The sequence below is a fragment of the Somniosus microcephalus genome, chromosome 20, assembly GCF_052327205.1.
Source record: "Somniosus microcephalus isolate GS21.2 chromosome 20, FLI_Smic_1.0, whole genome shotgun sequence".
Lineage (NCBI taxonomy): Eukaryota > Metazoa > Chordata > Chondrichthyes > Squaliformes > Somniosidae > Somniosus > Somniosus microcephalus.
In genome coordinates, this window is record NC_141006.1 from 61,173,610 (window position 1) to 61,200,169 (window position 26,560).

The following is a 26,560-nucleotide window of genomic DNA, read 5'->3' on the forward strand; positions in this document are numbered from 1 at the left end:
TTTAGCACAGCCATACAGATGTTTTGATTTTCTGCCTCTCCCACGAGATCACATTGCTGCTGGTGGGTGGGAGCTTTGGGGGTCATGATCAACGTTCCCTGTAACCTGCACTTTGTTCTCCACGGCCTGGTTCTTTTAGTGCGCGGTCCCTTTAAATTTCTGCGCATGCGCGGTATTAGTGAGACCACACCTTGAGTATTGTGTGCAGTTTTGGTCGCCTTATCTGAGGAAGGATGTTCTTGCCATGGAGGGAGTGCAGCGAAGATTCACCAGACTGATACCCGAGATGGCAGGAATGACGTATGAGGAGAGATTGGGTCGATTAGGCTTATACGCGCTAGAGTTTAGAAGAATGAGAGTGGATCTCATTGAAACTTATAAAATTCTAACAGGACTAGACAGACTAGATGCAGAAAGGATGTTCCCGATGGCGGGGGTGTCCAGAACCAGGGGTCACAGTCTAAGGATAAGGGGCAAGCCATTTAGGACTGAGATGAGGAGGAATTTATTCACCCAGAGAGTGGTGAACCTGTGGCATTCTCTGCCACACAGGGCAGTTGAGGCCAATTCATTAAATATATTCAAGAAGGAGTTGGATAGATTTCTTGAGGCTAAAGGGATCAAGGGATATGGGGAGAAAGCAGGGACAGGGTACTGAATTTGGATGATCAGCCATGATCTCATTAAATGGCGGAGCAGGCTTGAGGGGCTGAATGGTCTACTCCTGCTCCTATCTTCTGTTTCTATGTATTTACAATGGGGAAGCCGATGAGCAGCCTGCGTGGGCCCTTTCCCATTGCTGCGCAGTCGCACAGCTTAGAGGGAACATTGGTCATGATGCTTAATTGGAACACCACTGTATAGAACCAGCTCGATAGACCAGCTAGTCTTTCCATCATTTCTGTATGTCCTAAGTTTGATACTTGGTATGTACTGTGTTAGCTGACCACAGCAAGGGCAGAAAGAGTCCTGTACTGTGCAGAAGTTAACTCAGTCAGAATTTCCACTTCCAATTGCCATCCAGTGATCCCTGCTAGATAGTGTGCACATACAGCTACCAACAGGATTGGGCTCGCTTTGATACCTTCCATTATTGAAAATCCAGCACACTCATTAGGGTCACACCATGCATAACTGGCAATTGGGTGAGATAGTGAATCGTTGTGAGCACTTGTGGAACAGTAGCCCAGCAAGAATCTTCAAGAAAGGATGGGAGCAGATTGGAAGAAAACAATTACCCTATCCTCTCGTGCGCCCCCCCCCCCCGATTTTAATTGCTCATCCATTGGCGCCTTGGCCCCAAGCTCTGGAATTCCCTTCCTAAACCTCTCCGCATCTCTACCTCTCCTGTAAGACACTCCTTAAAACCTACCTCTTTGATCAAGCTTTAGGTCACCTGTCCTAATATCGCTAGTATGGGAAACAGTATGGGATAAGATGTGAATATTCTGGATGAGTTGGAGTGTATGTAGAGTGCAGCTCTAGAGGCCATCAAGGAGAATGCATTTAGGTATGCAATTTTCATATTGTGGTAGAAATTGTTATGCATTGTGCCAATTTGTTGGGTGTAAAACAGGGGAAAAGCATACCAATTTAGCAGTGGGATGGCCTATGCCCAATCTGCGCAGGCATTGGTCCCACTGCTAAATTAGTGGGGCCCTTATTTCCGGTGTCCTGACCGGATGCATAAAACGTGTAAATTAGGGGTGCAACGCCTATTGGATTATAGGACTCGCAACCACAGGAAGGCAGGCGGCCCGACATTGATCTGCGCTCAGGTGAGCTGCCTGTGGCGGGGTGACCAGTGGTGGCAGCTCACGGAGGCTATGGCGATGAGGTCCGAGAGCCAATTTCCATCGATCCTTGGACCCCTCACAGTTCACTCAAACCTGCCCTGGAACACAAGTGTCACCAGTCACAACTGGTTTAGAATCATAGAATTTTACAGCACAGAAGGAAGCCATTCAGCCCATCACGTATCTGTCACTTGCTGTACTTTTTCTGTTGAGACATTAAACCGAGGCCCTGTCTGCTCTCTTAGGTGAACGTAAAAGATCCCATGGCAGTATTTCGAAGAGCAGGAGGGAAGTTCTCCCCAATGTCCTGGCCAATATTAATCCCTCAAACAACATCACTGCAACAGATTATCTGCTCATTTATCTTGCTTGTCAGAGCTTGCTGTGTGCAAATTAGCCACTGTTTTTCTTACATTACGACAGTGACTACATTTCAAGAGTACTTCAAATGGCTTTGAAGCATTTTGGGACGTCCTGAGGTTGTGAAAGGCGCTATAGGAATACAAATTTGTTCTTTTATTCTTCTTGTACTTCCAAGTATTTCCGAACAGCAATGCTCGCTGCCTCCACCCTCTCCCTGGACAGTCAGCTCCACATGCTCACCACTCGTGTGAAGTATTTGAACCTAAACCTGTTCATCTTGTGTCAAAGAAATGCCATAGAGTCAGAGTTATACAGCACAGAAAGAGGCCCTTCGGCCCATCGTGTCCATGCCGGCCATCAAGCCCTGTCTATTCTAATCCCATTTTCCAGTACTTGGTCCGTAGCCTTGTATGCTATGGCGTTTCAAGTGCTCATCTAAATGCTTCTTGAATGTTGTGAGGGTTCCTGCCTCTACCACCCTTTCAGGCAGTGAGTTCCAGATTCCAACCACCCTCTGGGTGGATAAAGTTTTTCCTCAAATCCCCTCTAAACCTCCTGCCCCTTACCTTGAAACTATGCCCCCTGGTTATTGACCCCTCTACTAAGGGGAAATGTTCCTTTCTATCTACGCCCCTCTTTGTATGCTGGTGCTCATTTTAGTTTGGATTCTGGCAGATTGAGCCAGCTCCCAGCACTTGCACTGCTAAACCCAGCTCCTTTATCGAACCAGCCGAATCGCGCAGCTAGTTAACTGGCACTGACCCAAGGCAATCCAAATAACAAAGCAAAATAAAAACATTTAAAAAAGAAAACAGCAGTCCCGCACAATGCTGTAACTTACGAACTACTAAACAACCTCATGAATAATTGACAGCAAAGCAACAGAGGAGGGTATGATTGTTGTTTTATTCAAGGTTTAAAAATGTCATGTCTAATGAGGAAATGAATGAGCAAACCCAGCATGTTAAGGCACCTCTCTCTCCCTTAAACAAATGAGAACGGGGGGGGGGGGGGAGGAAGCAGGTCACATGGGAGTAGACATGACACACTTGTGTTTTTCCATTTAAAAACATTAAATGCACGGCTACAGAAACAACAAGTTGAAACCACCACATAGGTTGCATTGTACACAAGCCACTTGTCAAGGCCGTCAAGTGGCACCTCAAACCCTTTCCAACTCAGGATAGTCCCCTGCTCTCCAGGGGGCAGCCATCAACACACCAGAAATAAAACACAGAAAACTACTTAAAAACCCTGAGTTATTTTCCTGTCAGTTACCGTGCATATTTGCAACATCTGATTTTTAAAATATCCCTTTTCCCCTCCTTTCCCGAAGGCACTGATTCTCACAGGCATACAGCTCCATGGGTCCAAACAATTCTCTGGCTAACTCAGCCCAGTAGCCACGCTTCAAGTGCGAGCCGAGACAGCGCGCCTCAGAAGGTTACTTGACAGTGAAAGCCCAATCGTGTTCACACGCACGCCGTCCATTAAGGATCACTGGATAGTAACCAGGAGTGGGAATCCTGGCTCATTTTTCTCTCTCCTGAGCACAGGGGTGCTGAGGCCAACAATCCCATCTGCTGTCCCAGCACAAACCAAGGATTAAACCTGGAACACTCTGGTGTGTATGAGTTTAATGATCGAAATGGGAGCTCAGCAGGTCACTAGGGTATCTGTTCTCTGCCGTTTAAGGAAAGCACAGAGATGCTGGCTTGTCAGCACAATAGAAATTAGCACCCATTTGTTAAACAGAAAATCCGATGGTTTTGTGCCTCTGTCAAGGCAAAAATTGGTCATTCTCATCTGGGCTGTTAGAAGAAGCGCCTCACTTTCCCTTGGTTAAGGAGGGGGTTCAATCGGCAAGAAATGGGAACAGTGCATCACCCCCATCCCATGCACACCCACCACCTGCCAGTTATTCACAATGCAGCAATGACTGGTGGAAGGAGGCAATGAGGTGGCAAGTCATTGGCTGCGTAGAGACAAGGGACGAGAGCATGTAAAATTAAAGACACTTGGTCTCTGCTGTTGAACAATTTTGGTTGTTCTGAGTTGGAAAGGGATTTTACAGACAGCTCCTCCAGTTTTGTTGAGTTAACACAGGTTGCATTTCAAAAAAAAATTAAACCTACACAACTAATGAGTATAACCTCCAGATCTGTGCCAGTCAATCAGAGCTCTCCCAGATGAGAAGTTGTAATTTTACAAAGCAGAGAAACAGCATCTCAATGGAGCGTGCAATGTAAAAATGTTGAGAGTTGTGAAAATTGCTGCCGCCTCTGGTCTACATTTGTTGAAGAATGGACATACCAACCCAGGTCTGCTATAAGGAAATCTCTGTCAGTACTAGACTATCCAGGTTAACATGTAGCAAGAGCCCCTTTTAATCTAGGCCAGCATCGAGACACATCTAAAAAAAAGTCAAGTGTTACAATGACTGAGCGCAAGAGAAATGCTGGCAGCTAAACTCCAGTGCAATGAATACATTTTGCTAACAGCTACAGGTACTCAAAGATCTCATTCCCATTCTCCTGAGATGAATTGGATTCAAGTGAAGTTCCTGGTGAGGGTTTGAAGGAAAAAAACTCCAGTAGATAACAGGACTATTAAAAAAAAAATTACAGTCAGAACATTGATACTCAATGCCTGAATTTGCATGCATTAAGCCCACTGGTCCCACAGCTTTTGATGGGACTGCAAATGAATGGAACTAATCTAAATCAAGCTCGCAAGAGTGTGCGATAGATAAAATGCAGCATAAGGTGGCTTTGATTGTCAACCTCAGGCTCTCTCACCTCTATGCTTCCTTCTCCTTCCATCTCCAAGTCATTGATATGATGGCTTATACACCAGAAGTGCTATTAACTTTCAGTTATAAATTAAAAAAACATAATACTTCAGTTTTGATGAAGATGATGGTCCACAATTTCTGGGTTAAAAAAACTCCCCTTGAAGGTGGTAGTCATAAGATGGCTATAGAGGAGAACGGACATTAAGTCCAACTCAGTTCACACATCCAGAAATACCCTATAGTCCTCCCAATTGTTTTAGATGAAGTTTTTGCCTCGACTATCCTACCCAGAGGCCTATCTCATATTCTCAATGTCCAGTTTGTGCTGAGAATGATCTGCTCTGCAAGTTCCATGAAGGGCACTGAGCGACTGGACTGGGTCAGAAGATTTTGTGCAAGTTCGATTATTTTTTTTAAAAATTCAACCGACTTACAACCAATATGAATCTACTTTTTTTTAATAAAAGCAGCACTGAATGAGAACAAAATACACCAAAAAAACAATCTTATATAAGAGCAACAGTAATTATTCAATTATTTACAACTCATGAAAATGTACATACAACAACTATACAGACTGCAAAAAAATTAATTCATGTGTCTTTTTTGTTTAAAAAGGACAATTCCCAATGGGTTTGGATTTTAACATTGTCTTTCAACCTTCCTCCCCGGTATAGCTGCATTTCATAACTGATGAGCAACTGTGAAAAAAATATTGAGCGGACAGTCTGAAATGCTGGATCCCCTCAAACTTAAAAACAGTACCACCATGGTGTGGGTTCGATGAGTAAACTCACGAGCCTTACCAGGGAGAAAGGTATGGAAGACTATTTTAAAATACCCAACACTTTACAAAAAGGAAATGTATTAACATATTTTGCTAAAATATTACATACATGTGCAATAATTCTCTTCTAAAAAGGGGAGGGGGGTTCTTAATCCCTGCCACATTGTATGTGCTGGTTTAAAACAAAAGAAAAATACTAAATTAGATTCTTAGCAGTTTAGCATGCCCAAAGACTCCAGTGTCCCACTGAATTGCTTTATTTGCCCTCCCGGTCTTTCTCCCCCGTCTCTCGTAGTCGCTGACTTGTGCAGGAGGGCACCAGGAATTCTCAAGTACTTTCCCCCTCATGTGGCTATTCTTCAAGTGCAAACCTAGCGAGAGCGTTGGCAGGCTCTGTAACGACCCAGCCCAATCCTGTCCTACATGTGTGCTTCCCAGAAGTTATCAGATAGCAATCAGGAGTGGGAACCCCGGCTGACTTTCCTCCTCAGCCCAGGGTTACAGAGGGTAATTACAGTGTCCAAATCATGATCCCGATTGAGAACGGCTCAATTAGCACAGAACAGAGATCAAACCAGGGTTTGTTCCAGTCCGTATGGCTCAGTACAACACCAACTGGTGCATTAACCAACAATCCATTGGGCAACCCATTCAATTGTTATCAGGGAGGCCCATCCCTTTGTGCATTATTGACTCCATCAAACCGATAGTGACATGCAGCACATATTACAAATGCCACGAGTCACAATGGTTTGACAGCAAATGAGCTAAAATGTTTATGCTTTTCAAAGCTCATTTATTCTCTCCCATTCCTCCTTACCTCTATTGGACTGTGATAGACAGGAAACAGAAGAGAAACAAGAATGGTAATGCATGACAACAGGCATGGTTCATTCTGGCTATGTTGTAGCATGACAACATAATCAAGTGTTGTCCTTCCCCAACTGAGTAGTTGCTCAATGCCAATACGCTTGGCCTGCTCTTCACATTAATGCTGCTACAAATGTTTCTTTGATGTTATGGCCTTCCAATGTTAAAACCCATCAAATATTTTAACACATGCACAGCAAATATTTAGATGGGACATTATGGAAGATTTTATTGCCAGGACCAAAGCATTGATTCAGAGTGTAGTTAATTAAGACAGTCCCACTGGTCTGTCCGTGTACAATAGCCTTGCAATATTGCCAATATGCATCTAGAGGCTTCTGACTGGAGACCGAGTGTGTTACAAATAAAAAAACGGAGGAAGTGCCTCACTCCATCCAAGTAAAAACAAACCCTAAACAAGTTTGGTAGACCACTCCAACCCAGTCAGCACATTCCACCGTGAAACATGACCGGAATTTACCGAACTGTCCAAGTAGATTAAGAACCAATGTAAAACACTGAAGCCTACTGCTTGACAATCAGGGAAAATACAAGCAGAGAGAAGGATTTTAATAAAAACTGTAACAAGTTATGATCTCCACAGCCAGCCTGTGTATGCTATCAACCATGAGAGAGTGGGAAATGAGAATATTGATTTGCTAAGAATTACAAGACAACTTAAAATGTCCGGCAGACAGAACTTAAAACAAGTACATAATTGTCTGCTGACAGTTGGTCGAGAAGGAAATTATCCCAAGTAGTGTTTTAAGTGGATTCTGGTATTTTTTTTTTTTAATGTCACGATAATACCTTTATTCAATATTTAAATAGGAAGACAAATGTACACATATTGACTCTCTCTAAACCAATGTTTTATACAGCAGTCGAGGGTGGCGCATTTTTCCACAGGGCCATGATTTATGGTCCTATACAAACCAATCCCTGCCTTTGTACAAAGGGATACGTTTTTTTTCCCCCCACAGAAGTGTGGTGCCTTTCGGATGGAAGGTTAAAAGTCCCAGGTGCGACGATACGTTCCTTTCAACAGAGACCTGCTTCAGTGAAATCAGCACGTGTTGATTTAAAGAGAGAGAGAAAAGAAATAGACTCTTGCGTGGAATTGGTCACTTAAAAAAAACCAAGTCATTTAAAGTTTTTTCTTCTGTTGAAGTTGTTCCAGGAGTCAGTCGTCACCCACTGGAGAAACCGGCAGCTAAAGGGTTATGGAATTGACGGTGGACGCGAGGGCAATGCAGAAAAGGAAGGCCCTGACAGCTACTCAGGGGACCAAAGATCATGTTGACCAGGAGCAACCTCCCACGCTCAGCCCATCGACGTGTCCAAGAAAAGCCACCGCAGTGTATGCAAAAAACAAAAAAACAGGGGTGGGGTGAAGAGGAAAGGAGGCAGATCTTAGTCTGTACACACAGACCCACACTTCCTTCATCTCCAGTAAAAGGTTAGAGTAAAACACAACCGCTCCCAAGCACACAATCCCAGCAGCTCTTAAAGTCTTTTCGGCGCTGCGATTTGAAACCAGCCGCAGTATTGTATAAATCTGGAGGCGCAGAGACAGATATGATCAAGGGGAACCTCCATTTCGAGGATGTGTTAATTGATGAAAGCAGGATTTACATATGATACGGTTATCAAGTATTGATTTCTTTCCCCATGGCACCAGGTTCACTGAATGTGTATTGAATACATTGTACACAAGTCTCAATACAACACAGCTTCAGGTACAGTACTCAGGAGACAGGCTTTATCCCCATCATCTCTGCGGATACTGTATAGTTAGATTTCCGTTTGTATCTGTACATGTTCTTATGGTCGATGAAACCTATAGAGAAAAAAAAATCATTAATACAGGAGTGTCCAGCAATTTTATTTAAACACAATCCCCTTTTCTTTCTCCTCCCAGTCTTGACTCAGTTGATTACACGCTCACTTCCGAGTCAGAAAGTTATGGGTTCAAGCCCCACTCTGGAGACTTGAGCATATAATCTACACCAACACTTCAGTGCCGTACTGAGGGAGTGCTGCACTGTTGGAGGTGCCGTCTTTTGGATGAGACGTTAAACCGAGGCACAATCTGCCCTCTCAGGTGGATGTAAAAGATCCCATGGTGCTATTTCGAAGAGGAGCAAGGGAATTTTCCCAGAGTCCTGGCCAATGTTTATCCCTCATTAAAAAAAACATTATCTGGTCATTTATCTCGTTACTGATTTTGGGACCACATTGTGGTGTACAAGTGGGCTTGCCTATATTACAACGCTGACTACACTTCAAAAGTAATTAATTGACTGTGAATCTCCGAGAAGAATGTGAAAGGTGCTACAATAATGCAAGTTCTTTCTTTCCTTCTCCCCCCTCTGTGGCTTAATAGGTAAATGCACCACCCCGTCTGATTCTGAGCTACAGACAACCAGAAGGACACAGGTTCAATCGACCGGTTACTTCATCTCAGTCAGGATGGCACTAAAGGGAACTATGATTGACCCTGGGCTGAGAACCAGAATATTCAGTCAGGATTTAAGCCCATCGCGAACCGATGAACTTCCTGTTGAAAAGTGCGTGCATGTGTGGGTGAATGTCGGGCAGTGGTGGTGGAGTCAGACTTAGTGATGCAATTAACAGGGGTCCATGCACACAGATCACTAAAGTGTAGCAGTCAGGGACAAAAAAATCATTAAAAAGGCTAATGGAATGTTAGCCTTTTTCACTAGAGGGCTAGAATATAAAGGAGAGGAAGTTTTGCTACAGCTATACAAAGTCCTGGAGTAGTGTGTACAGTTCTGGGAACTGAACTTTAGGAAGGATATATTGGCTCTTGGATGGAGTGCAGCGCAGATTCACCAGAATGTTACCAGGGCTTCAAGGGCTAGATTGAGGAGAGGTTACATAAACTAGGTTGGAATATAGGAGGTTAAGGGGGTGATTTGATTGAAGTTTTTAGGATTTTGAAAAGAATTGATAAGGTAAATAGAGATAAACTTTTTCCACTGCTGAGGGAGTCTAGGACAAGGGGAAATAACTTTAAAAATCAAAGCCAGGCCATTCAGGAGAGAAATTAGAAAACACTGCTTCCTGCAATGGGTGGCAGAAGTGTGGAAAATGCTCCCACAAAAAGCAGTAGATGCAAGCTCAATTAATCATTTAAAATCTGAGATCAATAGATTTTTGCTAGCCAAGGATATAAAAGGACATGGAGCCAAGGCAGGTGGATGCAGTTAAGATACAGATCAGCCATGATCTCACTGAATGGCGGAACAGGCTCGTGGGCTAAATGGCCTCCTCCTGTTCCTATATTCCTATGACAGTCCCAGTCAAGGCTCACACTGAGGAATGACCATTTGTAGTAGAAGACTGGCAGCAGCTACGGAACCCATACCACAGCACATTCCAGCATCGTCGGGGGAGTATTAATAATACCGAATGCAGCCTTAAAATGGTCTTACTGCAAACAATTAAAAAAGTACAATTTATTCATTAAAAAAAAAACTACAGGTTCTGATGGCCCTCATAAAATATCAACTCTGGGGGGAAAAAAACTTTTCTTCCCAGAACCGTAGAAGATAGGAGCAGGAGTAGGTCATTCGGCCCCTCGAGCCTGCTCCGCCATTCAATGCGATCATGGCTGATCATCCAAACTCAGTACCCTGTCCCTGCCTTCTCTCCATATCCCTTGATCCCTTTAGCCTCAAGAAATATATCTAACTCCTTCTTGAATATATTTAATGAATTGGCCTCAACTGTCTTCTGTGGTAGAGAATTCCACAGGTTCACCACTCTCTGGGTGAAGAAATTCCTCCTCATCTCAGTCCTAAACGGCTTACCCCTTATCCTTAGACTGTGACCCCTGGTTCTGGACTCCCCCGCCATCGGGAACATCCTTCCTGCATCTAGTCTGTCTAGTCCTGTTAGAATTTTATAAGTTTCAATGAGATCCCCTCTCATTCTTCTAAACTCTAGCGAATATAAGCCTAATCGACCCAATCTCTCTTCATAAGTCATTCCTGCCATCCCAGGTATCAGTCTGGTGAATCTTCACTGCACTCCCTCCATGGCAAGAACATCTTTCCTCAGATAAGGCGACCAAAACTGCACACAATACTCAAGGTGTGGTCTCACCAAGGCCCCGTACAACTGCAGCAAGACATCCTTGCTCCTGTACTCGAATCCTCTCGCTATGAAGGCCAGCATACCATTTGCCGCCTTAACCGCCTGCTGCACCTGCATGCTTACCTTCAGCGACTGGTGTACAAGGACACCCAGGTCTCGTTGCACTTCCCCTTTTCCCAATCTATTGCCATTCAGATAATAATCTGCCTTCCTGTTTTTGCCACCAAAGTGGATAACCTTGCATTTATCCACATTATACTGCATCTGCCCAATCGCCCAACCTGTCCAAATCGTACTGGAGTTTCTCTGCATCCTCCTCACAGCACACACGCCCACCCAGCTTTGTGTCGTCTGCAAACTTGGAGATATTACATCTAGTTCCCTCATCTAGATCATTTATATATATTGTGAATAACTGGGGTCTTGGCACCGATCCCTGCAGTACCCCACTAGTCACTGCCTGCCACTCGGAAAAAGACCCGTTTATTCCAACTCTTTGCTTCCTGTCTGCCAACCAGTTTTCTATCCAAGTCAGTACCTTACCCCCAATCCCATGTGCTTTAACTTTGCACGCTAGTCTCTTATGCGGGACCTTATCGAATGCCTTCTGAAAGTCCAAATATACCACATCCACTGTTCTCCCTTATCTATTCTACCAGTTACATCCTCAAAAAATTCCAGTAGATTAGTCAAGCATGATTTACCTTTTGTAAATTCATGTTGACTTTGTCCGATCCTGTCACTGTTTTCCAAGTGCTCTGCTATTACATCTTTTATAATGGACTCTAGCATTTTCCCCACTACCGATGTCAGGCTTACCGGTCTATAATTCCCCATTTTTTCTCTACCACCTTTTTTAAATAGTGGGGTTACATTAGCTACCCTCCAATCCATGGGGACTGTTCCAGAGTCTATAGAATTTTGGAAGATGACCAGCAATGCTTCTACTATTTCCAGGGCCACTTCCTTAAGTACCCTAGGATGTAGATTATCAGGCCCTGGGGATTTATCGGCCTTCAATCCCATCAATTTCCCTAACATCATTTCCCTACAAATACTGATTTTATTCAGTTCCTCCCTCTCATTAGACCCTATGTTCCCCGACATCTCTGGGAGTTTATTTGTGTCCTCCTTTGTGAAGACAGAACCAAAGTATGTATCTAATTGGTCTGCCATGTCTTTGTTCCCCATTATAAATTCCCCTGATTCTGACTGCAATGGACCTACGCTTGACTTTACCAATCTTTTTCTCTTTACATATCTATAGAAGTTTTTATATGGTCCTCGTGAGAAACTCAATTCTTAACAAGTTGAGCTTCCACAATTACTAAGTGAACTCCGCACTTTGCAGAAAGCCTGATGTGGACAAAAAAAAACAAAAAAGTGAGTCACTTTAATGACTCAGCTGAAAAATCAGTTACTTTAAAGCAGATTTTATTTGCCAATTCCCTCCCTATTTCTCCGTTCCTGGAGGTGCTGGGTTGTAGTTCCATCGATGCCGTAGCCCAGTACCTTGCCCAAGCAGCTATTCTCCACTGTGAGCCTGCACAGCAAGTCTCAGCAGATTATTCGCTAATGGGAGAGCAGTACAGCTGAACCCTCGCTCAATATCTACCGACAGGCACTGTTCAGCCATCAGGAGCAGAAACCCTGGCTGATCGTAGCGAGGAGAGCCTCTGCACAGATGCATGATTAGTTTCAGTTTAAAATATTTTCTACACTAGGTTTGCCCTGATAGTCTCCTTATGCTTAAAAAGCTTTCCAACCAAGACAGACAGATTGGAATCTGCGCTGCAGCAACCACCAAGGAGGCCTGAGAGAAGCCCCCTCCCTGCCTCCAGATGATGGGCCTACCTATTCTCCCCTTCTGTCGGGATGCCCCTGCATCGTCCACCTGACCCGAGCTTAAGGGTTAAATTACGAGGACAGGTTGTATAAACGTGGCTCGTATTCACCTCGAGTTTAGATGGCTATGAGGTGATCACGCTCCCGTGAAGTGCCTTGTGACACTTTATCACGTTAAAGGCGCTATATAAATGCAAGTTGTTGTTGTTGATCTAATTGAGGTGCTTGAAATGATATAGGACAGAGAGAAACTATTTCCGCTTTAACAATAGAAAATGCTGGAAAAACTCAGCAGGTCAGGCAACATCCGTGGAGAGAAATTTGAGTTGACGTTTCGGGTCGAACCCTTCTTCAAAACTGGAAAGAAAAGATAGATCGGAGGCAGGGCTGCGATCGGACAAAAGAATAAAAGAAACAAAAGAAGTAAAAGAGACAATAAAAGGTATTAGAAGCTAGACGAGATGGTAATAGGCTGAAATTAGGTGTAAAGTGTACTGGCAGGGCAAGAGATAGCTGCCAGGTGTGAGAGAGAAACAAAAGGAAGGGGGGGGGGGGGGGGGGAGGGGGGGTGGAGAAAAGGAGTGGAAAAATTACAAGAAAAAATGAAATAGGGGCCGAGGTTATGATCTGAAATTGTTGAACTCGATATTGAGTCCGGAAGGCTGCAAAGTGCCTAATCGGAAGATGAGGTGCTGTTCCTCGAGTTTACGATGAGCTTGCGTGGAACAATACAAGAGGCCAAGGACGGTGAGGTCCGAGTGGGAATGGGGCGGTGAATTAAAATGACAGGCGACCGGAAGCTCGGGGTCACCCTTACGGACTGAACGGAGGTGTTCCGCAAAGCGGTCACCCAATCTGCGTTTGGTCTCCCCAATGTAGAGGAGACCGCATCGTGAGCAGCGAATACAGTATACTAGATTGCGAGAAGTACAAGTAAATCGCTGTTTCACCTGGAAGGGGTGTTTGGGGCCCTGGACAGTGGGAAGGGGGGAGGTATTACATCTCCTCCGCTTGCACGGGAAGGTGCCAGGCGAAGGGGAAGGGCTGTTTGGGGTGATAGAGGAGTGGACTAGGGTGTCTCGGAGGGAGCGGTCCCTGCGGAATGCTGAAAGGGGAGGGGAGGGGAGGGGAAGATACGTTTGGTGGTGGGATCACTTTGGAGGTAGCGGAAATGCCGGAGGATGATCTGTTGAATGCGGAGGCTGGTGGGGTAAAAGGTGAGGACAAGGGGAACCCTATCGTGGTTCCGGGAGGGAGGGGCAGGGGTGAGGGCAGAAGTGCGGGAGATAGAACTGACACGGTCGAGGGCAGTGTCAACCACGGTAGAGGGGAATCCTCGGTTGCGGAAAAAGGAAGACATGTCTGAAGCACTGGTGTGGAAGGTGGCATCGTTGGAGCAGATACGGCGGAGACGGAGAAACTGGGAGAATGGAATAGAGTCCTTACAGGAAGCGGGGTGGGAGGAAGTGCAGTCCAGGCAGCTGTGGGAGTCAGTGGGCTTGTAGTAAATATTGGTCGATAACCTATCCCCAGAGATGGAGACGGAGAAGTCGAGGAAGGGAAGGGAAGAGTCCGAGATGGACCATGTGAAGGTGAGGGAAGGGTGGAAATTGGAGGTAAAGTGAATGAAATTGTCAAGTTCGGGACGAGAGCAGGAAACGGCACCGATACAGTCATCAATGTATCGGAAAAAGAGGTGAGGGAGGGGACCCGAGTAGGACTGGAACAAAGATTGTTCCACATAGCCCACGAAAAGGCAGGCATAGCTAGGACCCATGCGGGTACCCATGGCAACACCTTTGATTTGGAGGAAATGAGTGGAGTTAAAGGAGAAGGAGACTATTTCCGCTGATGGGGGAATCCAGAACAAGGCTAGGTCAAGTCAAAATTTCAAAATTGAGATGGATAGATTTTTGTTAGGCAAGGGTATTAAGGGTTACAGGTAGATTGAGTTAAGATACAGGTCAGCCGTGATCTAATTGAATAGTGGAACAGGCTCGAGGGGCCGAATGGCCTACTCCTATCTTCCTGAAGGGGTGCAATCTTAAAATTAGAGCCAAGTCATATAGGAGCAAAATCAGGAAGCACTTTTTCCACACAAAGGGTAGTAGAAATCTGGTACACTCTGCCCCACAAGGCTGTGGATGCTGGGGGCAACTGAAGTTTTCAAGCCTAAGATGGGTAGGTTTTTGTTGGGTAAGGCTATCGAGGGATATGGAGCAAAGGCAGGTCAATGGAGTTATGGTGCAGATCAGCCATGGTCTGATTGAATGGTGGAGGGGGCTGAATGGCCTCCTCCTGTTCCTACGGCCCCTCCCCACAGCAGCCTTCTGTGCACAGGGGAATTGCAGCAGGAGTCAATGGTTGCCATTCAGAAGTGGAAATGGGAGCGGATGTCCTCTTTCCTGGCTCAGGAGCAGAGAGGCAAATTGCAGCACGCACAGTGCCACCCTGGAGATCATCAAACCTGAAACATTCTTGATCTGTAAGGCTTAATACCACACGGGCCAGTGGACTCACCGCCCTGCCCCCGAGCCACTTGGGTGCAAACTTTACAAAGATAACGCATGCACAAAGCCTATCTCATTGAAACTTATAAAATTCTAACAGGACTAGACAGACTAGATGCAGGAAGGATGTTCCCGATGGCAGGGGGAGTCCAGAACCAGGGGTCACAGTCTAAGGATAAGGGGTAAGCCATTTAGGACTGAGATGAGGAGGAATTTCTTCACCCAGAGAGTGGTGAACCTGTGGAATTCTCTACCACACAAGGCAGTTGAGGCCAATTCATTAAATATATTCAAGAAGGAGAGGGATATATTTCTTGAGGCTAAAGGGATCAGGGATATGGGGAGAAGGCAGGGACAGGGTACTGAATTTGGATGATCAGCCATGATCTCATTGAATGGCGGAGCAGGCTCGAGGGGCCGAATGGCCTACTCCTGCTCCTATCTTCTATGTTTCTATGTTAGCATAATAAAGAGGTTCATTGAGAGTTAAACGACTGAATTTTACCTTGTATACATTCTGCTTTCTTCATGCACCTCCATCTCTGTACTTTTGAATTCATTTAGCTCTTTTCGTATTGCTGCCTGTAAGGGTACATCAGAGAAGGTTTTTGAAATAAATACTTAATTGCGTTCCGAATCGTTGCATCAGAAAGGTGGCACAGCAATCATTCACTCCAACAATTCAGTCAACAAATGTACCAGGAACTGTACTGGCATTTGTATGAGCTCTGCAGCAAAGGTCTCCCTCATGCGAGCAGTGGATCCTGTAGGGTCCTTCTTACTCAGAGTGATATGCGTTATCCACACAACGCAAGAGTTTAGACCAGCTTAATGAAACAATGGGGCAATTTCCTGACCCAAATGAAACTGGGAAATCAATTGATCACAAATTCCAGGTGCCCAAAGAATATCTCTGTCAGAATAGAGGTCTTTAAAATTATGAAGGGGGTAGACGTAGTAAAAATGTTTCCACTTATGGCGAGGCCAAAACTAGGGGCCATAAATATAAGATAGTCGCTAATAAATCCAATAGGGAATTCAGGAGAAACTTCGTTACCCAGAGAGTGGTTAGAATGTGGAACTTGCTACCACATGGAGTAGTTAAGGCAACTAGCATAAATGCATTTAAGGGGAAGCTAGATAAGCACATGAGGGAAAAGGAATAGATGGGTATGCGGATAGGGTTAGATGGAGAGAGATGGGAGGAGGCTCGTGTGGAGCAGAAACACCGGGGTAGAGCAGCTGGGCCAAATGGTCTGTTTCTGTAAATTCTATGTAATGTTATTCATTACTTCAGATCCCCAGAATCCCCTTGCAGAACTCGAACGCCAGAGTCCCCTCCGTTTGAGAAAACCTATGGCTCAAGGGCTATTGATGTTATTGGAAGAAAAAAAATCACTTCTTGCATGATGCTCTTAACACTTCATCTCAAGTAGTTCCCACCTAGAGCACCTCTGCAGCCACCAGTACTTCACTCTGGTGTTACACAGCGCAAAGAACTCCCTCCGGACTTGACCGAAGCTTGGAGGGACAAGTGTGTCATTGTACTGCTGAGTATTTTTCCACAGTTTTAGTGGACACACTTGTTAGGAATAGTAAGCTATAAGGTGGTCGTGACTATTGGAGAGCTCGGAGTGCTGCGAGTAGAAAGCTGGGAATTAAATGTTGAGAGGGCAAGACGCCAACATGTCTGCAAAAGGTGTTAATAATTCAGGGTTGAGCGGATGCTGGAGTGAGAGAAGGGTCTGAAGTGATAAGGGAGTGCCTGACCCCAAGGCCAGCCTGACCCCTCAAGTGTGTGAAATGTCTGGAGAGCCATAAAAAGATTATGCACATGTATAAAAAGGGAAGGTTAGCTGTTGGCATACTTAGGTACTGAACGGCATAAAAGGCAGGGCACCCCGGGGAACTATAGGAACTCTAAATAGCCTTGATGAAACGAACGCGAAGGCTTAGTTTACGAATCCCCGATGAGTTTGTTACTGGAGTATAAAGGTGCCTATTTCATAAGTACTGCATATGTTGGGTTTCTATTAATTTGATAAATAAAGATTGATCAGATGAATCTGTCTCGAGTTCACAAGCATGAATAGAAGTAAAAGGAGAAGGATTATCCGAACAACACCCATTACACTTCACACTAATCCTAGTGACAATAGTTAATGTCAATCCTAGTTAATGGGTTATTGTAGGAAAGCAGCCAATTATAGAGACAATATCACAACCAACCCATAGCCAGAGACAAGGCCTCCCCCACCTTATCTGCTGGTGTTAATTTAGTCCATGGCTTATCTGCACGTCGATCGTAGTCATGGGCGTCCGTTACTTCAACGTACTCGTGGAAGCGCAGGATTTTTCTAGCCTGGAGTTCTGCCACTGTGGGTCTTTGACTGAGCTAAAGTAATCAGAGATCTGAGTCACAAAACAGTGCAGTTTATACTTGCCTTGAAGGCTCGTAGCAGTTTGCAAAAAGCTTTTCTATCATGCAACATCTGCCAATGTAATTTTCTCCTTAATATAACAGCAAAATACTGCGGATGCTGGAAATCTGAAATAACAACAGAAAATGCTGGAAATACTCAGCAGGCCAGGCAGCATCCGTGGAGAGAGAAACAGAGTTAACGTTTCAGGTCTGGGACCCTTCATCAGAACTGATGAAGGGTCCCAGACCTGAAACGTTAACCCTGTTTTTCTCTCCACGGATGCTGCCTGGCCAGATAATAAACCTTCTTACAAATGCACATAGAAGGAATGGGAAGAGAAGAGTCAGCCCTGTAACACCCTTCAGTGGAGCGTAATCGAGCAGCATTGACTGGAAAGGTTTGGCTGCCTGCTCATTGTCTCACAATGGTGCAGAGACATATACAGACACACACAAACCACACACATAATATATACATATAAAAGAGAGGTGCCATCAGTTTAAGCTTCTCAACTCAAATTAGATATACAAAGGCCACACACTCAGGTTGGAGGTTCAGAGTAGCAATCCAACAAATGTAGCTCACAGATTCTTAATGAAGACGGTCATGCAACAAACTACAAACTGTCCACTTCAGTACCTTTCTGGTGAGCCGCCTCTTGATCTCCCGTTTTTCTGCCTGATGTTGTTCTTCATCTTTATCTGCAGAGGTGAAAAGGTAGTGTTATTTCGTCAGTGCAATATGTGAGCTGTTTGAGATTAGTACAGGCAACATCTCAATCAGTACACTGACTTACAGTATGATACCAATCAAGGCATTATCAATCCAAGCAGACACTGCAGGACCAATCTGTCCTTTTACTGACAGAACCAGTGTAGAATTATCTCCGAAACTAAAATAGTGGGATGCAATAAAGATTAACGCAGATGCACGTACAAGAAGCCGTACAGAGGAGACGGTCTGAATAAAGCTGACTGTGGAAGCTTAGATCAGCCCTTCCCTTTCAGCACTTGCAATTTGATTTTAGTGTTTGCACCAAAGCAATGGAAATGCAATACTTAGAACCCCCCCCCCCCCCCCCCCCAGAAAGGTACCCTACAACGAGCAACAACTTGTTTTTATAAAGCACTCCTCACATGCAGGAAGACATCTCAAGAGTGTTTTACAATAAGAGGAGGAATCTGGTGGGCATCGAGCACAGGGAAAGAGAAGCTAGGTTGGGGAACCAGAAGTACGATTGAAGGGGATGGTTTTTGGAAGCAATGAGAGAGATGAGAAGGAGGAGGGAACTGGGGAGAGTGTTTCACTAGGCAAGGGCGTAGTGGCCGAACCTGGTTAAAAAACACCCGGTTGGCTTTATGCGGCTAACCCAAAGGATATGGTGTTTCCAAAAATAACTTGTTCAACAGTCATGGGGCAAGTATCCCCATCTGTAATTTCATAGATTTGGTCTATCCTCCATCCCTCAATGTGACTCCAACAGCAAAGTCTGTTCCAATATGAACATGTCAAAAAATGTAAAATAACCAGTAATGGGTAACACCACATCAATTTACTTCTCACGACAATGTGAACTAAATTAGCATCTGAGGATAAACGGTATACTAACTTTTAAGAATATTCCTTTGCTCCAGCTCTTCTGCAGTTGGCCTTTGACTCAGACGCCTGATGGAATGGAGGAGGATAAAATTATTATTCAGGTCACAGCTCTGTCTGAAGCAAGTTCAGTTTTCTAAGCAGTTTCTTCCCGACACTTCAATGTGATTCAGGACGTGTCATTGTCACACCCAAGTAGTGCACGTGCTGAAATCGTGCCCCCCAGTAAACCTGTGCAACAGTGTCCAATTGTAGCACCCCGAACTTCTACCTGAGCTGAGATCAGCTAATTCAGTACAACCTGAGAGCTCAACCCGAGGCTGACTGGTGTATGGCTACAGTACCACACTGGGCATGGCGATGTATCTGGGAATTACCCACCCGTGCATATCGCCCTTTCCTGCCTTGCATTTATCTTCCTGGAGTCTGTGTGTCAGTGAAAGGGCTATATGCGAGGGTGGGTAAATCCCCAAAATTTGGAGGCACAGTCAAAAACCACCATGCACCAATAGGACAGTAAACACAGGAGTGCAAGCATGACTGGCACGCCCTGAATCAGTCTCAAGGGTCATCCAGAACCCACATTAAAAAAAAGACTTGCATTTATATAGTGCCTTTCATGACCTCAGGGCGTCCCAAAGCACTTTACAGCCAATTAAGTACTTTTGCAGTGCAGTCACTGTTGTAATGTAGGGAAACATAGCAACACAGTTTGCACACATAAAGCTCCCACAAGCAGCATTGTGACCAGATAATTTGTTTATTTTATTTAATTTATTTATTTTTTATTTTTTATTTTTTTAAGTGATGTTGGTTGAGGGATAAATATTGGTCAGGGCACCAGGAGAACTCCCCTGCTCTTCTTCGAAATAATGCCATGGGATCTTTTACGTCCACCCGAGAGAGCAGATAGGGCCTCGGTTTAATGGCTCATCCAAAAGACGGCACCTCCGACAGTGCAGCACTCCCTCAGTACTGCACTGGAGTGTCAGCCTAGATATTTTGCGCTCAGGTCTCTGGAGTGGGACTTGAACCCACGACCTTCTGACTCAGAGGCAAGAGTGCCACCAACTGAGTCCCGGCTGACACTTTGTTAAGCAGTGAAGCTCACTCACTACCATAAAGTCCTGCGTCTACCAAACCAGTGTGCATGCAACATATATTAACAAGCAAAGAACAACTTTAATTTAAGGAGGGAAAGCAGTGTTCTCTGCAAGAATGAAGAACCGACTATCTGTCCCATCCTTAGGATGCCCTACCTGATGAGCGCAGTTCCAATCTGTTGTCGAATCTCGAGTCTCTCCTGATCCGACTGACGAGGTAGGATGTTCTTCTCTATAAGTTCCTGCTTTGTAGGTCTGTTGCTCAGTTTAAGGGCCAAAGTATCTTTTCGCTTTACTTTATTGGCCAACGAACCTACGTAAGATTTTAGAAAGGATGTTACAGAACAGGAGGAGAGATCTGTAGAAATTTACTCAAGGCAAATAATTGAAGGTGGGTCCTTTTGTTTGACTGACCTGCTACTTGGTTATTTCCCCACCTCCCAAATATAGTTATCCAAATGGTTATTTCTGACAAGGCCAAGTGTAATCTGTGAAAGGGCCTACATCACTCGACATGCCAGAGTTATGGTCAGCTGGTATATTTTTTTGCGCTACTTCATGTGTCCTTCCCTCCTATAAGTGCCAGCTCACTGCTGATCAAAAGGACAGTTTCACATGGACAGTACTGATCGGGAATCTAACCTGGGATCTTCGTCAATATGGCATTATTCCATACCTGGCAACCAATCTACCCAACTTACCCATTGGAGAAGCAATTCAATCAGTTCAAATCATGTTAAATAGGAGAAATCTGAATGAGAAATGATCACTGAATAAAGGTAACGGACCAATCTTGGGAAAATTCCACCAACTTTAGTCAATTTTTTTCCAGCAAATAATTTTTCTTCCAAATCACACTGCACCTCATTTTTATCTTTGTGGAAAGAATGAAATTAAATTCTAATCAAATTTATTACAGAAACCACAAATTAACATTGCAAATGTAGAGTAGGCTAATATCTGCACTGGGGTAATTAATACTATTAATGTGCTGTAGGTTACAGGAGCTCCGTGAACAGACCGACCGCTAGACTTGGAGCTCATAATGGACAAGACTGGTACAACCTCACTTGGACCTATGCAACTACAAGTTCCAATCCTCCTTGCCGAACGATGGATTAACAGAGAGGCTGCAAACAACTGCATCTTTGAAGCAATTTTGTTTAAGCGCACGTATATTTAAGTTAATGAATGTAAATACATACTGGGTTGATCATCTTCCTCATCCTCATCATAGTCATCCTTGTACAGTATTGGACCATCATCATCCGAGTCGCTCACGTCTTCATCCTGTCTCACGAGTTCTGGAATGATAATGACTGATGGAACGAGTGCTGGGTAATCCTGTTTCTCGGGCAATTGTTCCTCCTCCTCTTCATCCTCAGTGTTCTCATCATCAGAGGGGCTGGGTGATCAGGTTATATGACAGGGGGTTAGTTATTTAATGAAAGGCTTTGCTGGTACTAATCATGGGAAACGTTACACTAGACACAATATCAAAATGTACAGACAACCCAAGAATATTGAGCATGGTTAACTGTGAAGGGGACTGAGAGTGACTTCAGGAAGACATGGACAGGTTAGTAGATTGGGCACAGAGAGATCAGATGAAATTTAATGCAGAGAAACGTGAGGTAATCCATTTTGGGATGAAGAATAACAAGAGGAACTTCGACTAAATGGTATAACTTTAAAAAGAAAAGATGAGGGATTTTGATTGGGTAGATAGGGAGAAACTGTTTCCACTGGCGGGAGGGTCGGTAACCAGAGGACACAGAGTTAAGGTAATTGGCAAAAGAACCAGAGGGGAGATGACAATTTTTTTTATGCAGCATGTTATGATGATCTGGAATGCACTGCCTGAAAGGGTGGTGGAAGCAGATTCAATAGTAACTTTCAAAAGGGAAATGGATATATACTTGAAAAAGGAGAAATTTGCAGGGCTATGGGGCTAATTGGATCGCTCTTTTGAAGAGCTGACACAGGCACGATGGGCCCAATGGCCTCCTTCTGTGTTGTATTATTCTAAAAGCAGAAAGACCCATGAGTTTAAAGTGGAAGGACAAGTTGATAAAGCTGTTAAAGCATACTAGATTTTGTAAACAAAGGTATAAAGTACAAAAGCAAAGAGGCGTGTTAAATTTATACAAATTATTGTTTAGGCTGCAGTTAGAATACTGCGTCCAGTTTGTGCGCCCTACTTCAGGAAGGATGGCTAGGCCAAGGAGAGGGTACAGAAGAGATTCACCAAGGTGGTAGCATGGGTGAGAACAGACTAGAGAAACTGATTCTCATCACTAGAACAGAGACGGTTAAGACAAGATCTGATGGAGGCATTCAAAATTGTGAGTTTTGATGAGGTAATTAGGGGAAAACCATTTCCAGTGGTCAATGAGCTGGTAACTAGAGGGCAGAATTAAGATTATCACCTGTAGAATGAAGGGAGATGTTAAGAGACTTCCTTTTATACAGAGGGCAGTTAGGACATGAAATGCCCTGCCAGGAACCGTGATGGAAGCAGAATCCATAATAGTATTATAACAACTTGTATTTATATAGTGCCTTTAACACAGTAAAACGCCCCAAGGCGCTTCACAGGAGTGTTAAGACAAAAATCTGACACCGAGCCACATAAGGAGAAATTAGGGCAGATGACCAAAAGCGGTAGGTTTTAAGGAGCATCTTAAAAGGAGGAAAGAGAGGTCGAAAGGCGGAGAGGTTTAGGGAGGGAATTCCAGAGCTTAGGGCTTAGGCAGCTGAAGGCACGGCTACCAATGGTTGAGCGATTAAAATCAGGGATGCTCAAGAGGGCAGAAATCTCGGGGGCTATTTGAAAAAAAAAATATATATATTTTTTAAAGGGTATGGGGAAATGGGGCTAAGCAGATAGGTCTTTTAGAGAGCTAGTGGAGGTGGAATGGGCTGATTAGCCTCTTTCTCTGCTGTCAAATTCTCTAGACTCTGTTAAAGTTTGTGCTATGAAAATGTCCCCAGCACCAGGTTCAAGCTAGTTTATGCTTAGTTGGGCTGGCAGATTTTAGCCAGGGCAGTAGAAACATAGAAGATAGGAGCAGGAGTAGGCCATTTGGCCCTTCGAGCCTGCTCCGCCATTCAATGAGATCATGGCCTATGTTTCTATAGAACCTGAAAATGGCTGTAGGTGCTCTGAGCTTGGGAGGCAATTGAAGAAGGGATGCAAAAGTTAAAAATCAGTTGGTATTTCTGTCCCAATTACTATCCAGTGGCTCCTGCTGGATAGTGCATGTGCGTGGATACTGGGCAAGGGCAAAGATAGCCCGTCAAAGCTTACAACACTGATAAGGACAACCAGTATAGCCCATAGAACCATACGCTAGCATGAGTTAGTGCCTTCAGGTGAAGGTAGGGAAGAGAAAATGGGGAAACACAAAAACAATTGTAACATACGCACAGAAATATCGAAGATTCAGTCAATGTTCATGTCATGAATGTGTCAGAATTTGAGATTAAATTGTGCTGTGTGTGCTGGTCTCGGCAGGTAGAGCAGCAGGTGATGCGAAACAGGCACTGGGCAACCCCTGGCCTAGGGAGGAGACACTCAGCCAAGGCTCCCATTCCTAAATGTCATTCCGCACTCCCTGCTGGAAGTGTACAAACATTCGGCATCAGGTGGGGAAAGGATCTGGCGAGGTTGTGAGGCCTCACACCATCGGAGGTCAAACAGCCTGTTAACAATTACTGTCTAGGCTTGCCTATAAATAATGCCATTTGGGTGGGGGACTCAAGGGTGAATGACACTCAGGCAATGATATCCTGGCAAGGAGACAATGCCTTCTGGTGTTTGGGTTGGGGGGGGGGGGGGGGGGGTGGGGGGAGGCAGGAAACAGTACTAGGAAATTTGGCAAGCCAAATCACAAATATCAGAAATTAGAAAATAAAAACAGAAAAGGTTGAAAATGCACAGGGTCTAAAAGACAAAGATAGGTTTGCACTTCAGGTGGTAATCAGAATTCGAGTAGATTTTATTCATGCCCTATTTTTTTTTTTTTGGAGGACTCCCACCCAAGTCAGCCAAAAATTAGAAAAATGTACATTAAGGCATTCTGGTACACCCCACCCAAAGTGTTAACCCATCTTTTGTGTTCATGATGCTCACAGAACTAAAGCACAAACACAGGTTTTCCTTCTGCTAATCCTCATGTCATATATGCACAGTCACGCTCACAAGAAGCACAGCTCTTTGCCTATGTGGACCTTTAAACTTCTGTACATCATTGAACACTTCACCTCTGCTGTACAGTACTTGCTCTCACTCCAAAGTAAGGTCCAGCCAGGCAGTTGCGACACAATGTTCAACTTAATCTAGTTTTCCACATTGTTATAAACTCAGGGCAGTTTCCAAAGCTCACCCACCCCCCACACAAAAATCAATCATTTACTGGGTTAATTTGAACAAATGAACAAAGGCTAGAGGTAACACCAGTGCTCACTGAAATTTGATTGCAAGTGCATTAAAACGGTCATTACATAGAATGTACAGCGCAGAAAACAGACCATTCGGCCAACAGGTCCATGCTCCACACGAGCCTCCTCCCACCCCTCTTCATCTAACCGTAGCAGTATAACCTTCTATTCCTTTCTCCCTCATGTGTTTATCTAACTTTCTCTTAAATACATCTACACTATTCGCCTCAGCTACTTCATGTGACAGCGAGTTCCACATTCCAACCACTCCAGTTTTCCACTGTTAGCCACATGCTGTAAACTTGGGTTTGGAAGGATGTACCACAGGGGGTTCTGGGGATTAATGTTTAGTACCGTCATACTAAAAGAATCAATGGCACTATTCAATGAAGAGTAGCAAGTCCTGGCCAACATTCCTCCCTCAACTAATACTGCTAAAAAACGATCAACTGGTCATTCATTTCACCGAGGTTTGTGGGACCTTGCTGTGTGCAAGGTGGCTGCCACATTTGTCCTACATAACAACAGTGACTATGCTTCAAGGTGTTTCATTGGCTGTGAAGCCCTTTAGGACTCTTTCAGGATGTGAAAGGATCTATGTAAATGCAAGTACTTTCTTAGACAGCTAGAAGCACCGTCTCCAGAATCCAGTTCCTGGTGGGCATGAACCCACAGCACAAGACGGCCCCTAACTTGGCATCAATTAGCAGTCGCACTCGAAGAGGTAACAGGATGGCTGTTGTGGAAAAATGTCACATTGGTGAAATGGGCCAGGGTGGGGGGTACTTTTCTGAGGCTGGGGCTGAGATACATTCATTGTTGCGGTAGAGCATAGAGAGAGTTGTTGCTCTGCATCTAACAGTGCCGAAAGTGAGCTCGAGTGTATTTGGATGCTGACAATGGGTGTCTGAAAAACGATGAGAATTCTGTTACCCAACACCAACACCCCTCACCTCGAGGCAAACAAAATTAAAATAAAAACAGCCATTTGAAATAAAATGCACACTCACCATTTTAACTTCTCTAAGGTGACTTGCAAAGCCCGGTTCTTATTCGCATCCTCAAAGGCAGTCTCAAAAAGCAGTGACTTTGCTGTATTCGAGCCATCAGCTGCAGTGATGACCGGTCGAGGGCTACAGAGCGCTTGCTGGATCATTATGTGCAAAGGAACTTGGGACTGGCGAGTCGGAAGGAGCTCGGGATAGTCATCGGATGAAGGATGAGGCTGCTGAACAGGTTCTTTTTCATGCTGCACACTGGCGTGACAGAATGTCAATGCAGGGGGAGTGGATTTGACTGGAGGTCTTGGTGGGAGGGAATGACGAGGAGCGGGTTCCGGAGCAGAAGGTGGGCGCGAAGGCAATGCTGGCAATGGCGTAGGTGCGTGTGCTGATGGCGGCCCTGGCGTTGGTAGCTGCGTTCTCTCCTTGCTCTCGCACGCATTCTGGGTAGTGTTGTTTGGCTCGGCCACAGGCGGGATGAAGCTTATCCTCCTGTGGGGCACCGGTGGCGAATGCTTACTCAGCGCAACTAGGCCGGGGGTCATGGCGTGACTAAGTTCCGCTGAAACAGAACATTGCAAATTGAGTCGATGTTCCGAAACTTGCCTGTTTTAAGAATTGTCGCACTATTCATTGCTTAGAAACATAAACCTCATCCCGATAAGATACGGGCATCGCGAGACCTTGTGTGTAAAACAAACAGCAAGGCAATAGTTTTGCAATGGTTAACTGGGCAAAATAAAATATCCTACGGCAGGCAGTTGTGATCAATATATGAAAATATTAAATATGGCATAATGAATAGAACACAAACCATGCTCAGTATAAGGTTGAGCATTCCTTTCCTAAATCTTTTACATTTGAGACTCTGCCTCGGAAGAGCACAGGTTAACCTTCAATCAGCCGC

The 26,560-nt window shown here is 44.6% G+C and overlaps 1 protein-coding gene across 4 annotated transcripts in view; it reads right to left on the bottom strand.

Annotated features, from left to right (window-relative positions):
• Window positions 1-3,046: 3,046 nt before the first annotated feature.
• The window catches only part of LOC147103332 (phosphatase and actin regulator 4-like), a 184,273-nt gene continuing 160,759 nt past the window's right edge, over window positions 3,047-26,560 (bottom strand). For all 4 annotated transcript variants that reach the window (XM_085962815.1, XM_085962814.1, XM_085962813.1 and 1 more), the window contains 8 exons: window positions 25,663-26,215; window positions 21,415-21,614; window positions 20,366-20,522; window positions 19,120-19,175; window positions 18,150-18,211; window positions 17,345-17,482; window positions 15,593-15,669; window positions 3,047-8,450 (listed from right to left, as the gene is read on the bottom strand). In XM_085962815.1, coding sequence (XP_085818941.1) covers window positions 8,435-8,450; window positions 15,593-15,669; window positions 17,345-17,482; window positions 18,150-18,211; window positions 19,120-19,175; window positions 20,366-20,522; window positions 21,415-21,614; window positions 25,663-26,215 — 1,259 coding nt within the window. In that variant the 3' untranslated portion in view covers window positions 3,047-8,434. The remainder of the gene's footprint in view (window positions 8,451-15,592; window positions 15,670-17,344; window positions 17,483-18,149; window positions 18,212-19,119; window positions 19,176-20,365; window positions 20,523-21,414; window positions 21,615-25,662; window positions 26,216-26,560) is intronic.